This window comes from Podarcis pityusensis, assembly GCF_964106645.2.
Source record: "Podarcis pityusensis genome assembly, chromosome: 6".
Lineage (NCBI taxonomy): Eukaryota > Metazoa > Chordata > Lepidosauria > Squamata > Lacertidae > Podarcis > Podarcis pityusensis.
The window spans coordinates 16689238-16706734 of record NC_138030.1 but is presented as its reverse complement, the minus strand read 5'-3'; the positions used below and the strand labels follow the sequence as shown (position 1 = coordinate 16706734).

Below are 17497 nucleotides of genomic sequence, written 5' to 3'. Positions count from 1 at the left end.
GAAGCTTGTAAAAGCTCCATTCCAGCTCTTCACTTGAGCCGTGAGCCTTATTCACTTCAGAGACTCCTTATCTTGGCTACTCATAAATCTTGAGGCCTGCTTGGCTCGACTCCCAGGCCAATTAGCCGGCCGGAGTTCAAAGAGACTTTGCCGCGGCAACAGAAAAGCCTCGCTTCTGCCCACATACCTCTCAACAGTCCGTCGCAATCTTACTCTCCTGTAAGTGCTGTGAATCTGGGCCCGAAACCTATTGTTGGGATACTACCAGGGAGACAAAGTCCATCATGGCCCCCAAGCCGCCTCCGGATGTCCATCAATCTCCCGTAGACATGCAGTATCATTCAGTTAGCAACACGAGCTTCCAGAAATAGCTTGCCACATTCCACAGCTCATGCACGCTGTATCAGCAGAATTCACACAGCGAAAGATGCACGCAGGAGAGCATTATTTACAAGTTTATTCAGCGTTGGTCAGAACAAAGAAAACATGACTGCCTGCTTCGATGTCTCAGGCACAGAGAGAAAACGAAAGCAAAGACACAACAGAAACATCCTGTGAACAGGAAATACGCAGGCTGTGACACAAACATCCTGCTCCCTTTTAAGGTGGAACGGAAATATCCTAACAACAGCAAACTTCCTGTCAAGAAGTCAGTAGTAGCCCCTCCTTGCTACTACTGCTACTCCAGAGGAACAGAGGGTGGGAACCAATCGCAGAGGCTGGTTGGACAAAAGACAGGGCAAGCTAACAACAGGCTGAGCTAGGGGAAGGCATAGCCCAGAAGTCATGACAGGAAGAGCTCAGTTGTTCCAAATGAATTACAGAGTGCCCTGCCGAACAAACAAAGAGAAGCCTCTTTCACAGGGGGAAGAAACCCTTTAAGAAATTGAAGTAGAAGGTCTGGCAGAGCACAAGCATAAGCACACACACACACCACCACATACAGGTTTTACCCTTTTATGCCATCAAGGAGATGAAATGCTTTTCGGAAGAGCTGTGTGATTAAGAGGAACAAAAGGGGAAAGACACTTTAAGCTCACTTTGCAGCCCTGAAACCCACTTCACATACTCTAAAATACTCAATTTATGGTCCATTTTGAATCCTGTTGGTAATTTACTGCCCTAAGTGCAGAGGATATTTTAATACAACCTAGTTTTTCCTCCTTTTTACTAGCTCCCTCCCCCTTGTTGCTCTCTGTTCTGTGGAGAAGGTGAACAAACAAATATTTCAAGAGACAATCCAAGGCCGTGTTTTTAAGTGATACGGGAAGTTCCCCCTCTCCTCTTCTTTTCCATTAAAACATTTCCCTCCTAGAGAGGCCCAGGCACTGCTGGATTGAGAGTTCACGAGTTTAAAAATCCGATTAATCCAATTTGCAATATCGCCTAGGATTTTCTTTAGGTTCTTTCAGATTTTTGAGAAGAGTGGATAGCCCTAGGCTTTCTTTAGGTTTGCGGGCATTTGGTGAGATATTATTTTCTGGGCCTCTCTGCCCAGGGTTGTTATCCCCACCTGTGGTGGCTCCTTCTTTTCATGCACAAAACAGAGGGCAAGATCACAAGTGATCTGTCACAGCTGCTAGGATCAGCAGTCATTGCATGCTTTCCTGCCCACTCCCTCTGGGCAGCATATGTCTACCCTAACAGCCATATGCTGGTATTCAACTAAATATTTGCACTAACACAATGGTTTTCCCTTCTCTCCATCCCCTGATTGCCCCCAAATATGCTCCAGAGGGCATGGGGTAACTCCCAGAACAATGGAGGATTGCATGGAGGAAGGAGAGGAGGAGAACAAGGATAAATCTTTGGAGGAAAGGTGGGCTTGGAATTAAAGGGTGTATTTTGCCTCCAGACTACTCTTTCTGTTCCCGTTTATTTTTGCACATCTTTTTTCCCCCTGCCCATCTTTACAAAGAGAAATGCCAGTTCCTCAGCCAGTTCCCAATATAGCAGAAGAAAAAAAGGAGAGAGGGGAGATGGGATACAAACAAGCTGCTGTGCAAGTAGAAGGAGGTCCATTTGCACAATGGGACTTGCCTCCCCCTTCTCTTCCCTCCACCCTGCACATCCCAAATCTGTTTGGGATGGGGGGGGGTTGGGGGGAGCCCAGAACAGCTTTAGGGCGTGTGTGGGAGGGCTGCAGTGGAGCAGGGAAGTCCCGTTGTGCAAGTGAACAGCATTCCACTCATGCATACCCTGCTTAATGTGAAGTTTAATTTCACCCAACATAACAAAAGATTGAATTTGTGTATTTGAAACCCCCTGCTGAAGCAGCAGAGAGATCCAAAATGTATTGGATATTAAACTTTCCCCCCTACCCCTCTAGTTTCTGATCCTCTTCCTGCAGATCTTCATTTCAAAATGATATTTGAAATATATATAGATATATAGACATATATACAGTAGATATATTGATGATGGTGGTGGTGCTGGCATTTCCTTAAGCTTTATTGATAAGCTCAAGCAATATATTTAAATTGTTCAGAAGTGGCATGCATTAATTAAATCTTCAAATCACCCTTCAAATAAATCGGTACAGATTATTGCAAAAATTAATGTCTTCAGTACAGATTATCACAATCTCCCCTGTACCACTGAACTGCCTACATTCCTTTCACTGGTTAACCCCTGGCCAGTTTAGCCCTATGAGCTTTAAATGGCTGAGCACATGAAATAATAGGGAAAGGGGAAAGATCACTGAGTAGTGCTTGATGTGTGGGGAGAAAGCCCCTTTTGTGCTCTGCTTGCTGCTAGGCGGAGGTAACTTTGCAGTTGGTATCTAAGCACTCAGTAATATTTTCCCATTCTTTACTTTGTGTGCATTTCAGGTGCTAACATGAGCTCACACTGTCACCTTGTGGTCGCATGACTCACAGCACATGTGAAAATCCAAACTTGCTGCTGTTGATTTTAAAAGGAATACTTAATCCACCTAAATCTCCATGGAACAAGTTAGCTAAACTGGAGAACATTTAGCGGGGATAGGTAATTGAATAACCAGGCCTAAATCAGGTTCAGAATGGGTGACAGCTACAGATTTTATTAACCTGTTTGAAAGCATTTTTGTAACCCTCCCTTCAAGAGAGAGGAAGAAAATTGAACTCTTCTAACTTTTGCATAGATCATGTGGGAAGTGGAAAATTGGGGGCATCAATAGATATCATTTTAGGCCTCTTGTTTCACCTGGTACATTTTACAGGACTCTAGTACCATCTTAAAATAAGCATGGCTGTCAGTCACCTGGCAGATTATGAGACAAGCATAGGGCTCCCAATCCCCATGTTTGTCTCATTTTGCTTAACAAACTTTATATACTACCATACTTTTTGCTCTATAAGACTCACTTTTTCCCCTCCTAAAAAGGGGAAATGTGTGTGCATCTTATGGAGCGAATGCAGGCTGCGCGGCTATCCCAGAAGCCAGAACAGCAAGAGGGATTGCTGCTTTCACTGCGCAGCGATCCCTCTTGCTGTTCTGGCTTCTGAGATTCAGAATATATTTTTTCTTGTTTTCCTCCTCCAAAAACTAGGTGTGTCTTGTGGTCTGGTGCATCTTATAGAGCGAAAAATACGGTGCTTACTATGAAAATCTTTGAGTGGTTTACAAAGAAATCTAAATATTCATTAAAAATACCAATAAGAATTTAAAAACAGGTTCAACATAAAAACCTTAAACAAGGCCAGCAAACTTAAAACCACTATGCATAATAAAATTAGATGTGAAAAACAGCATGTTTAAAACTTGCATGCCTGAGTAGGCTTGCTGAAACAAACAAGATTTTAGCAGGCACAAAAACACAATACAGCACAAAGGCTGTATTGGGGAGTTCCAAAATTTATGTACGGTACTTTCATGTACTTTCCCCCAAGTACATACTTTTTAAGTGTTTTATTTATTTATATGTATTGCATTTATATCTCACATTTTTCTTCAAGGCGGTCTCCCCCTTGTTTAATCCCATCAACCCTGTGAGGTAGGCTCAGCTGAGAGGCACCGATTGGCCCCAGGGCACCCTGTGAATCTCATGGCTGAGAGGAGAATTCGAACCCTGGTCTCCCAGTTCCTAGTCCAATACTCCAACCACTACTCTGCACAGGCTCTCGTGCTGCCACACTGAATGACTGGTTTCTTGCATGTGCGGAGGAATCATAATGCTAATAGAGGGACTGAGAGAACCAATTGATGGGGGAAAATGAGGCGGGGGGGGAGCTGTGGCTCATGGGTAGAGCAAGTGCTTTGCATCCAGGTTTGGTATCTCCAGGCAAGGCTGGGAGGATCCCCTGTAAACCACCTGTAGGAAATCTGCAACGTATAGACCAGTGTTTCCCAATCTCGAGTCTCGAGCTTTTTTTGGACTACAAATCCCATCATCCCTGACCACTGGTCCTGCTAGCTAGGGGTTATGGGAGTTGTAGTCCCAAAACAGCTGGAGACCCAAGATTGGGAAACACTGGTATAGACTAATAAGCCAGCAAAACTATTTTTGATCAGCAGCTCTCACTCACCTGACATCAGACAAGGGACAGGTAAAGTCTTGGCACACATGTAAAGCACACAGCTTAGAGTGCACTGTTGTTCTTTTGCAGCAGAGCTCCAAATACAGTGCTATTTAAACTTTGGTGCAGAATGCATGTCCCATTACTTTCAGCAGGGATGTAATCCACCTACTGTTATGTGACAACAGATGTTTGTACAGATGGCCAGCCCCACCCACTTGTTCCATTTGGACCATAGATGGCTGGTCACTTTTTGACCCAGCCTACCAGCTGAAAGTGGTTACCCAGACCCTGGTGCAAACAATACTGAAGCACATGAATCAATGGGTTAACAGCTTCCTATGTCCCCAGGTCCCCTTCATGGATCACTGCCTTGCCGTGGCGAAGGGGCTTGAATAACTCAGAGAAGCTATGAGCTATGCTGCGCTGGGCCACCCAAGATGGATAGGTCATAGTGGAGAGTTTTGACCAAACGTGATCCACCTGGCAGAGCAGAGACATCACCTTGCCAGCAAAGGTCCATATAGTTAAAGCTATGGTTTTCCCAGTAGTGATGTATGGAAGTGAGAGCTGGACCATAAAGAAGGCTGATCGCCGAAGAATTGATGCTTTTGAATTATGGTGTTGGAGGAGACTCTTGACGGTCCCTGGACTGCAAGAAGATCAAACCTCTCCATTCTTAAGGAAATCAGCCCTGAGTGCTCACTGGAAGGAAAGATCGTGAAGCTGAGGCTCCAATACTTTGGCCACCTCATTAGAAGAGAAGACTCCCTGGAAAAGACCCTGATGTTGGGAAAGATGGAGGGCACAAAGAGAAGGGGACGACAGAGGACCAGATGGTTGGACAGTGTTCTCGAAGCTACCAACATGAGTTTGACCAAACTGCAAGAGGCCTGGAGTGCCTGGCGTGCTCTGGTCCATGGGGTCACAAAGAGTCGGACACGACTAAACGACTAAACAACATGTCCCCAGGTGCTTCTCTCTTCCTTTTCAGGCATCTTTAACCCTTCCGTCTCCCATAGAACCTTGTAAGTAAAGCAGTTTACATCGTAAATATATGCACGGTACCTGAATCTGTAGTCAAAGCTCAACAGAACAGACAACCACACACCTGGGAGTTGCAACTGAGCAGGGGTGACAACAGGTCTGGCTCTCTGCTTTGGGGGCAGCCACTCCCTGCTATCCTCAGCTTTTTGTTTTTAATGCTGTCCTCCAGGGATGGGGAGCCAATGGCTCACCAACCGTTTTTGGTCTCTCGATTCCCATCAGCTGCAGTCAGAAAGGCCAACATCTGGTAAAGGAGCACAGGCCCCCCATTCCTGATTTATTGTAAAGCTGCTGTGGTGGGAGAGAGTCAGGCAGCGAATGGGAGCACTGACCTGTAGTCTGATTTGGCATGAGCTACTTTCATCTGTTCGTTGTGAGCATTAATCAGGCAGTAGTCAATGCTCACAGTGCCAATACTTGCTTTAGAAGAAGCCGATGTGTACACTTGTAATGTGTGTAAAACTGCTTGTATGAAACATCTCTTGGATACAGTAGTCACACTAGTCCTCCGGGTTTCTTTTTGGCAGAGATCCAAACAGCTGCGAGAAGACCTTCTTCACCTGAGAAATATGCATAACCAACTCCAGCAGAAGCAAAAGCCTCTAGGAAGATTTCGCTTCCTGAATTGCTACCTAATTTTGAGAGGGTGCCTGTCAGATACAAAAAGTGATACTTTCATGTTTCTATATGGAAGAGATGTATCCTGTTTTTTAAAAACTACTTTAATGTACAAGTTTGTGCCCTTTTGCTGATCAGACGTGCATGTTCCATTTGTGAATCACACTCGGAAGAAACTGCAGAGGAAGCTTCAACCCTGCTTTGTACGATACGGATTGGCTCATTGCAACCCCCGATAAGTTTTTCAATCTTTTTCCAGCTGATTGTACTTTTTTAAAAATGTGCCAAATGATTTTTTAAAAAAATAAGTGTGTGCTTAATTTTTATTTTTAAGGCAGATTGCCTGCATGGCATGCAGAAGGAGACACAAGAACCAAATCTGCATTGGAATCGCTGATTATAAGATTAACAACATAGCAAAAGTGGGAGGAAATCAAACTCAGCTCCATGTGATAATTCTTTTGAGACTGCTCTTTTTGGAGACTGTTTCTTAGTACTCGCCTGGCACCTTCATTACATATCTTTAGGAGCCAGACAAAAACATTATATCAATCTGTCGCCTTTTCAACTCCGTATGGAAGGTATTGTTTTTGTTTGTTATTATGGTATTTTTTGTGTTTTTATATTGATCTTCGGATGAAGGTTGGTATAGAAATTTAGTCAATACTAATAAATAGTAGAAGTACAACGAGACATTTTCTTATTACTAATGCATACACCTGCTTGACCTCTGCACCCATTTTCTAGGGGGAAGAATAAAAATGCAACTTGTGTGACAATGCTATACCTGCCTTGAAGATTAATACTACATCGTGGATATTTTGTGTGTGCAGTCAAGATGCATTTCTAAAATTGAAGTTTGAACACCACAGTGATGTCAACCATGAGAGAAAGGGCTTTCCCTCTCTTGAGCAATGAAGTGAAACTTGGTATTTACTTGTATTAGTTCTAAAGTGAGCCCTTTCCATTTATTTTCACTTAACTACTGCGGCTGCATATAGCAGACCTTGCCCTTTCCCTCATTCAGATTCCAAAGAACTGATAATGAAGGAAGAACACCTATTTGTTGAATCAAAGGAACCCCCCCCCCAAATAAAGTATTTTAAAAGTAATATTGACCACCAGTACCGCAAGCAGACCCCAAAGAACGACTGATTCAAGTACAGGTTAAGAATATAATTCGTTCTGGAGGTCCATTCTTAACCTGAAGTACCACTTTAGGTAATAGGGCCTTCCGCTGCCATCACGCCACCGCTGTGCGATTTCTGTTCTCATCCTGAAGCAAAGTTCTTAACCCAAGGTACTATTTTTGGGTTAGCGGAGTCTGTAACCTGAAGTATCTGTAACCTGAAGCGTCTGTAACCCGAGGTACCACTATATACGGTATATTTTAAAAAGAAACCCTAGTAAACTTTTGAAAACAACAGAGACCCCCCCCCCGCTTGACATCAGTTTTACTACTTCACTTTGCTCCATAAATCCCCCTAAGACACTCCTCAGTAATTTTCTTGCTTTAGTCCTCTTGCAGAATGACCGTTCAGTACTTGGAATTTTGCATGCAACTTGCGTTCAAACAAAAACCACGCAACCACCCTGTAAAATTTTGACTGTCTAGTGTTCAGAAAGTGAAACAAGGACGAGAGTATTTGCAAAAAAAACACCAAGTTGTATTTACATCCACATGTAATAACATATTCCACTAAACTGAAAACACATCATAAATTAAATGACTTGAATTGGTGTCTACAGCCTGACAAACTTAAGGGAGGTTCCACAATTAAAACAAATCAAGATGGTAGGAAATAAATACAACAAATTGATAATTTGTACCAGTATACTCATTGCTATTGCAAAACAAAAAACCAAAAAAACCAGTAGTATCCCATAGTTAATACTGATGGGCAAAACCTACTTTGGAGACCAGGGCTGCAATCAAAAAGCTCTGCTGCTGCAGATCCTCTGTTTTGACAGGGCTTTCATGGCACTCCCGTGTGGAAATGCTTGGGTGTACAGCTGCAATTGAGGGCATCTCTTGTGTTAACGTCACAATATATGAGCTGCTTTGTTTTGTGCTGCAAAAGGAGCATTGGAAACCCCAGGCCATTGGGAAAGGGTCCACCAGTGTCTCCCCTTCCGGAAACCAACCCAGCAAGTGCAGGACTTATGATATTCTTTCTGCAGGGAAGGAAGAAGCTTGCGCTGGAGCAGCTCCAGTGACATAATAAAGGTAACACGAGAGAGATGTCCCGAATCAAATTTGAAAGCGTTCTTCGTTCTCTTCCATACTGAAAAGAGACTGAGAGTTTTAGAAAAACTGCACCAAAACGAAGAGGAAGATTCTTTTAAAAACATACAAACTATAGTTAAACATAGCCCTGGTCTTTTATATTTTAAGATTTATTACTTGAAAAAAAGGATACAGACAAGTTATTTTACACATCCTATAAGACTCGTTGAAGGGTAAGGCAAAAATAGAATAACCATCTTCCACGCAAATTTATCTTCAAAAAATAGGCTATAAAAGTGCAAAACTAGGAAAACAAATCTAGATTTTATGTACATATGGCTCAGCTTATGAACAGGAAAATGGTAAATTGTGTACAATTTCCTGATACACAGCACTTCATTACATTGCCAGTTTTACAGAGACATCAAAATTACATATCCCTTAATACACAGGACGTAAGAAATTAATTTAAAATGTCTCAAAGTTGCATATGGGGTTGTGGGGTAATCACCAAGAAAGTCTGTGTTCTGCTGTTTTACATCTGATAAGAAACACACAAATCAACAGTGCAAAAATTATTTTTGAAACCATTTGTTTCCTGGAAATGTTTGACATCCAAACCCAAAGAAAAGAATGAGTCATTAAAGGCTTCACATGCTGTATCATCAATATGCACAGCACCATGGCTGGTAACAAGACGGCTCTTCCATTCATTATTGTCATGTGCAATGGAAAAAAATATTGGGTTCACACACAAAAAACCCCCAACAGTTCCTTGACAAGGCTATCAAACCAACTTGGGGCTGCACTGCATGCACAGCACACAGTTCCAAATGTAAAGGAGTGGGTCCCTAAGTAAAGCCACCACCATTCCTCTTTGCTTTGGTGAATATAGCCCTGGGCACAGTGAAATGTGCAGGCCATTGCCTTCAACATGGGAAGGCCCACAGTTGCCCCATATACGCAGATCTGTGGAGGAGCGGGGTGAGGTGGGAGGGGGAGGCGAGACAGGCCTTCAGTTGAAAGTAATGGCAGTGCACATGACATTATATTCTGGCCCAAAATGGACAGGAATGTTGGGGTGGGGGGTGGGGTGGGGAGTGGAATAGGACTTCATAGTACCATGTGGAAATCTTTTCCCATGCATACAGCTACATGAATGGGTGGGTCATGTCCTTGCTTTGGCTGCTGGACAAACAAGGAGTACTATATTTGCAAATATAAAGTTTTGTAACTGGTACAAGAAGTTGCATCAGGGTTCAACAGGAATGCTGTTTTCTGCTTCAGGCATATGTACAAAATATTTTTAAAGCTATGCATTTTTGCAATATGATCCATTTGTGGAGTCAAAACTGAGTATTTAGGAGGAAGAGGGGTAAACTGAATCTCTCTCATGCAAGCACATGTCCCTCTTCAGTAATAGCTTGGAGGCCAAAAAGCATTTTATCTGAATTGTGACTGCATGCCAAGGATTATGAGACGTGTTACTCCCTATTGATAGAAAATAAAGTACACGGTTTCTTTGAAAAGATTGTGGTACTTGTGTTAATGTTTTTGCCTTATTCCAGCTGGTATTTAAACTGCATAAGATGAAAACAAAAGTATGTTGTTCATTTGGAAACGTTTTCAAAAATGTACATAGGTTAAAGCACAAAACAAAATTTGACAAACTACTACCCTTATACAAAAATAATCCCAGTATTTAAACCAGACACACTCAATGCACAGATTTACCTGAGGTGCAAGGGTTACACACAGCTTCTAAATTGGATCTCTTTTCAGCAGCACTCAAGTATGCAAAAATATACTTTATATTGAATATTTGGTCAATGATAATTCTGAGAAAAAATATTATTCAAAATCAGGAACAGATGCATTTGCCAGTTCTTTGCAAGCTAGTCTTGAGAAGACAGTGTTTAGGTCCACAATGTACAAATGGGGTCAGACCTTCCATTACAGAACTGTAGTGTTTCTCTCTATACAACAGTACAATCACAGCTTTGTTTGGTAGCTTTCATCATTCATTATTCTCAAGAGATGAACTGCAAGGGAAATCAAAATTTGCATCTTCATACCTGGAACACACAAACAAAGGGTTCTATGGCAATGACTCACAACAGATACAAAAAAAGCAGCATAGTGGGGCTGGAAACTTCAGAAATAATACTACTTAGAAGTGATTACACATGTAAGAAAAACTGTGTTGAACTTCAGGCTACAGATTATAAACTCTGGTGCCAGAACATGGAAAATAGCACACACACCCCTTGGCAAATTCTCCCCAATTACATAAAGGAATGCTTGATCAGCGACACATTGCCATTGTGTTACCCATTTCCCCTCAATCTTGCCTTACAAGAGTTATATTTTAGTTTTAGTGCACTACCAAGGACCTGAATGTTCCCGTTAAATGGCCTTAACCACATATCCTCTTGTAAACAAGTCAAACCGGGGGGGTGGGGGGGTCAAGCAAGGTAAATGAAGGACACACACTTAGAAAACCAAGTAAGAAAACATTTCCAGGAAGGTGAAGAGGGGAATCTTCAGGTGAATCATACACTATTTGAGATATGTCAACACACTAACATTGTTACTTTAAAAAGTGTTGATACTTAAACTGTTAGGGGCAGCAATATAGGACAACCCTGACCGCTGGAATATCAAAGCTACTGGGCCAAAGCCATTCATTCAATAAGCCCAGTAAGAGTGCTTGGTAACTCAGACTCATATTTACATAACAGAGCAAATCCTCTCACACAGCACCCTTTTCTCCTTAAAATGGAGAAAACCACACAGCTTTGGACTGCACCCTAGTTTCTCAGACAGAGAGGCAGCAGGACCACAGAACAGAGAATATTTAAACTGAATGGTCCTGGGTAGCCATCTCAATTACGAAAAATGAGCATAAGCAAATCAAAGCATTATTTTAGATACCATGAGATCAGGAATAAACCAGTGCCTTTCAATAAAGATTCTGCGCTTCGCATAAAGAAGCAAAGCTCTTAAAACTCACCGAAACTAAACTACAACAGGATGGCACAACATATAATGAGCTGCACCTCACAAGCATGCTGGACAGCAACTCCTTTTTACTTGTATCTCATGGTATTTTTACATTTTGACCACTGATAAGCACATAATGCCAACTTTTTGTTCTGGGATAAGAGGGTCTGCAACAATCAATTCTCATGACTTTTTTGTGTTCCTCCTGCCAATATGTGAATTGTGGGGAGGGGGGAAGATCCTTATTCCCGAGGTTAATTTTTTTTAATAAAAAAAGTTGTTTACCATTCATTGTAGCAAAATCATGTTCTCTTGTCATTCAGTCGATTATGTGTATTGCCAATAAGCCTCTCGTAACCTCTTTTCTGCAGCATGGTGCTAGACAAGTGTTGATACGACACTGGCCTTTTTCCTAATAAAAAAAAAACCCAGCACATTAGAAGACATTACCAGTAAGGCCAGAAATAGCCACAAAACTAATTTCAAGAACTTAGTGAAATAACCATGGCATTCTTCCTCTGCCCTTGCTCAAATGAATAACTTGTCTATAAACACACTTTTTGCAATTACATTTTGATCATTTTCATGAACTCAGCTGAATCTATCTTGAATGCAAAATGCTGGAAGAATTACTTCAGACAATGATAATGATCTGCATACCTCAACGAAACACAATGGTCAGGACCCAATGAACCATGAAACATTTTGCACAAGCTCAAGGCGGGGTGTGTGTGTGTGTGTGTGCTATACAGTAGCTTTCCCCTCAAAACAGCACCAACTGCTTTTGAAACCAAAAGCAGTTTGTAGCATGACATGAATCCAATTGTTTTAAAGCTGGGTGGGAGGTGCAAAAAAATGTTACAAGACTAGCACAAGTTCCTTGCACAAGTTCCTTCCTAGCTCCCATTTTATGCACTGTTACCAATTTGTTTCCACAAGACAACTGACATGCTAGTTTTATACCCAAATTTGGGGGGGACGGGACTTGTGCTGGAATAATAACCACGTGAATGCAGCTTTATTGCAAAACAAGGCAGCGAGTTTGTAGAACTGTGGGTTCAAATCATCTAGCGAAAACCCTGGCCTGAGGCAGCAAAGCACTTTAGCCGCTGCTTGTCCCAACTCTTAGCATACATAATTTCCTGAAGTATTCAAAACAAATAATCCGATTGAGACCACTCTGGAAAATAGGAATAAAGAAGCTGCACAAGAGGGATCTGAACACAGGGAGAAAGCCTCGTCACCATTACAGCCATGAAAATGTAGGTGCAGGCACTTCCCACATGCTTCCTCATGCTTTCTTTATTCTTACTTCACTGCAACCAAGGGCGAATAGCAACTATATCACTAATGTAATTCAGGAACTGCTCCTGTGACAAACAACCACAGTAAGTCCATACCATCCCAGAGATAAAGCTACATGAGCCACTACCATACTACTGCTTCATGTGGTGTTATTAGTCACATGATTCAGGCAAGTGCTGAATCAGCACACGGCATGGCTGGAAAAATCCCAGGGGTCCTGTAGCTGTTGATGGCACCCCCTTCCCTTTTTTAATTTAGGTGGGGGGACCTGTGAAGGGTCCTGTGTTTGTTTTTTTTTTGGGGGGGGGACCTGTGAAGGACCCAGCAGCTCCAGTGCCGCCATCTTCACTAAACCCAATGCCCTACCCAAATGAGTAATCCCTGTTTGCAGCTCTGAAGCATTCTGGGGAAATGAAATCTGCGGCTGCAGCCACCTGACCGAACCTAGTGCTTCCCTGTGCTGAGAAACCTGGAGCTCCGCTACTTTCAGTACTGCATGGCCCCCAACAGCTGTCTGTTCCCACTTGTGCCTGTTGCTGCTCCCCTTGCACCTGGAAAACTATTATTTCAGGAGGGGCAACAAGGCAGCATTTTAGTGAGAGTACTTTGTCCCAGGTACTCTCAAGCGTTGTGCTGGCCCTGGATCTAAGTCCAGGTTGCACATCTTGTGCTGATGCTTTTTTCTCTGAGCGGGCATACATATACAGGCAGTGACCATTTTATGTGGGGGTTCCATTCCTGGCCCTCAAGTGTGCATAAGCCCATCCTGTTCTGCCCTCGTTCTGCATTGAAACAACCCATACGTCACTGGTCACATGTCAACTGGACATGCACAAAATGGTCACCACCGGAACCTAAAGACTCAGGCCAGCAGGTGTGGTCACCAGCTATACCCATGAATTTGGCATGTCTGTAGCCTTCTCCAACATGGCATAGGGCATAACTCTTCTTTCTAGCTTTAAGAAGTTACTGACAAAGTTTAGAAAAGGAGGCAGGGAGTCCCACACCTAGCCTCCCCCAACCCACCCAGTGCTGTATAACAAAGAGCAGGAACTAGGGCTCTGTTCTCCCTCCCTTATTTTTTTATTAATTGTTCTTTTTTCCTGCCCTGCCCTTCCTCCCAAAAGAGACCCAGGGTGGCTGACATAAAAACTACATGCACAACAGCTTCTGCAAAACAGAAATTATGCAGCTTGAAGGCAGCTGCTCTTAGCAACATGCTGTGTGAAAACATAGTGTGGTGCCAAATCCCTGTCTTCTGGTAATGTAAGCCCTTGGGGAAGTAAAGGAGGAGGTAAGTGATCACTCTCATTTCTTAAAAAAAGAAATTATTACTGGCGATTGGTCAGAAAAAGAAAAACAGAGTGACCTATTTTACAATGTCTGGATGGGAAATTTTTGGGTTCACAGTAGAAGCCATGCGTTGATCTCCTTTGGGGAAGAAGTCAAAATATCCCACAGAGATATCCAAGTTTTTACCATAGTTGTGATTGGGCGCCACTTTGTAGCAGCAAGTAAATATATGTCTGCTATCCTATTTCCCCCCAGATACATTTAATAAGCCCAGGATTAATGAGACAACAGCAATCACATCCAAGTTCTTAAATACACACTGAGGATTAGATAAATGGCTGGTAAATTCTAGTTTTTGTGAGCAGTGCAGTCACTTAAAACATGATAATTTGATTCAGCAAGCAGAAAGCATTAGTTTGTTTTTAAAGTGCTGAAACACAGTGTGAATACCTTCTTTTGAAGAGCTGGGGACTTGGCTGCTACTTGATCCACAGGAACTGTAATATGGCCCAGGACCATATGTTTCGTATGGCTTCAGAATAGTCACTGGATTTATAGCATCTACTTCAGAGCTCATGAGCCCTTGTTTGGCTGGGAGGAAAGAGGCAGCAGGTTTGGTGTGTGAATATTCCTGAGGTAGCAGACCTGCATATCTGCCTGCAATATGTAATCTGCCAGCATCGTTCCCTCTCCGATACAGCATAGGGTCAATCTGTTCTGGAGCCAAAAGATTAGACCTTGCTCTTTTAGAAGGCAGTCCATCAAATTCCAAGTTTATATTCCCTGCAGGTCTGTTACTGAGAAACTCTATTCCTCGATTGCTTGACCAAGCAGATTCGTTCAACGGAGTCTCAAGAGAGCCATTTATGTTGCTACTTGCTATGCCTAATTGAGAAGCCAAAACTCTTGCTTTAGGATCCAGCTTTTTCCCTCTATCCTGTACAGGAGTGCTACTGGGGCTGTTGTGGGTTTCATGTTGTGGTCTAGAGCTAGTAATCTGACCTCCAATCACTTGCCGTTTGCATGATTTCAAGTTACTTGGTGCCGAGCTGCTAGAGTTCAATGCTGAAAAAATGGGTGCTTTGCTCCGTAGAGTGGGACAATGTTTAGCCTTCTCCACATGCGGGGATTTTGACTGGGTAGGCAAGGAAGACTTGATTTTCCCAGGGTTAAGAGGCAGAGGGTGCACATCCTTTCCCAGAAGATAAGGTGGGCATCCAGTACGTCTGGCTTTAAGAGCTGCCCTATTTCTGATGCTATTTTTATTAGCAGCGTTGGAATTATTGGGGGGCTTATGCATCAATCGCCGGTGCATTATTAGAACCTCTGGATATAGTGTTCGGTAAGTACAAAAGGAGCAGGTGCTGGTTGCTAAGGAGCACTGAGAGGCAGCAGTTACTGAAGCATCCAGAGAACAGCCAGTAGACAAATTTAAGGGCTTTTCTTGAGCTATTAGTCTGCATTTCGAGTTTTCTGAAATGTCACTTAGAAGAGCCGTATTTGTTTCACCTTTCACAGCACCAGAATAAAGCACACTTTCTGGCAAAACATAATTCCTTTTCTCAGACCTATCAACGTGCTTGTTTTCCTGAAGCTCTATTTCAATTTTTTCCAACTTTAAGTTTTCAAGGCATGGAACTGATGCACCATCATTTGAGCCACCATAGTTTGTACCTTTATTTGTGTCCTGAGTGATATTGTTCAGTGCAGTCTGAAAAGAGGAAAGCATTTCTTTCTGCTGTTTTACAGGTGGGCCTCCTTTAGCATCTTTGGCATCTTCCAGGAGCCTTTTCAGATTTTTGGTTTCCGGAACACAATTGCCGACTGGCAAAAAGCCCATCTCCTGAGAAGATAGCAAACCTTTACTGTCAATTTTCACATCTGCTGCAGCTTCTGTTTGCTTGTCCTTGTGGTGTCTCTCCAAGTGATATCGCAAAGATGTTTTCTGGGCTGCTGCATACTCACAAAATTCACATTTGTATGGTTTTTCACCTGAAAGAGTTGCAAACGAGAAGTCAGAGCTATTACCATTTCCCTCTGCTAAAAGAACACAAGAAGGGATCTGTGCTATCCTTTCCCATCTCCACTAAATATGCTGGGAAATCAATATTTTGCCAAAATCTAACACTGGAGCTTCACTAAGTACTAATATCTCTTTGATTTAGAGGAAGTTTTAGCTGCTTTAGTTTAGATGACCATTTTGCTAAACACATGACAAAAGTAAGGATAAACAACAAAGCATATAGCCAAAGTGATAATCCTCCCTATAGTTGCATACATTTTCAAGAGGTCAGCATCACTGTGTGAGTCTCTTGGTTAGCCAGGATTGAGCCATGTAGCCGTAAGCAACTGAAGCTGAACACTAAGGAGTGCCATCACATCCTTCTGGAATAGCATAACGCATGTCAAGGACCTTTACCACACTCCCCCACCCTCAAGCAAGTGGCAAAGCAACTTGAGAATTTCCACGTCCTTCTACAAGCTAAATCTCTGAGGTGGGCTCTCAGCCATCAATGTTGATGAAGATGCTTACATTCCTGGAGTCAATATGGAAGTGTAACAGCCTCTCCTCCCAACACACATATAGTTTCTAGCACTGAACATCACAGTTCTCTGGAGTTCACTGAACACCACATACTATGGAAAGAGACTAAAATCTTAAAAGGCAAGCAGCAGTGCTCTCTTATTTGTAAATCCCTCAGTTTTCAATATCCTTTCCAGTTGGCTCACAATTCTGGACATTTGGAGTTAATAGCATAGCTCTTAACCACCTCATCTGTCTAGAGGTCACAGCTAGGGGCTACTGTATTTCCTTAGCATGCAGTAAGCTGATTCTGGGAAGTGTATCAAACACCAAAGCTGGAATTATCCTAATCATGAAATTTCCTTCAGTTCAGGCACCAACCATTGTGAAGAGAGTTTAATTCATTTTACCTGTGTGAGTTCTGAGATGAATATTGAGGTAATAGTTTGAGCGGAAATACTTCCCACAATAGCTGCATTCTCTAGAGGCGCCAAGGTTTTTAACTTTTGCCCTTTCTATGCCATCTTCGTTCTTATCTTTGGAAAGAGGAAAAAAAAGAAAAAACACAAACAAACCATGTTATAAAAGTGAATACAGTGGTACCTCGGTTTTCGAACAGCTTAGTTCCCGAACAACTTGGAAATTGAACACTACAAACCTGGAAGTCAGTGTTTCAGTTTGCGAACTTTGCTTTGGAAGCCGAATGTGCTCCTGAGCTTCCATTTGTACTGTTGTGCTGCTAATTTGCGCCCCTCCCATCATAATTAAAGCTTCCCTGCCTTCTGTTTGTACTGTTGCGCTGCTTATTTTCGTTGTGTCCCCCCCCCCCCATTGTAACTGAAGCCTTCCATTTCCAATTGCAGTGTTCGGAGGTGATATTTGGTGCTTTTGTTTTTGCTTTTTTTTGCATTTTTGTTTGTGTGGCTTGTTCTTACTTTTATGGGACTTTGACTTGTGACTTCATTTTTGTGACTTGTTTTT

The 17497-nt window shown here is 42.6% G+C and overlaps 1 protein-coding gene across 5 annotated transcripts in view; it reads right to left on the bottom strand.

Moving 5' to 3' along the window:
- Positions 1–7809: 7809 nt before the first annotated feature.
- ZNF217 (zinc finger protein 217) overlaps positions 7810–17497 on the bottom strand; it is a 34000-nt gene continuing 24312 nt past the window's right edge. For all 5 annotated transcript variants that reach the window (XM_081011069.1, XM_081011067.1, XM_081011066.1 and 2 more), the window contains 4 exons: positions 16927–17052; positions 14443–15984; positions 11680–11806; positions 7810–10466 (listed from right to left, as the gene is read on the bottom strand). In XM_081011069.1, coding sequence (XP_080867195.1) covers positions 11697–11806; positions 14443–15984; positions 16927–17052 — 1778 coding nt within the window. In that variant the 3' untranslated portion in view covers positions 7810–10466; positions 11680–11696. The remainder of the gene's footprint in view (positions 10467–11679; positions 11807–14442; positions 15985–16926; positions 17053–17497) is intronic.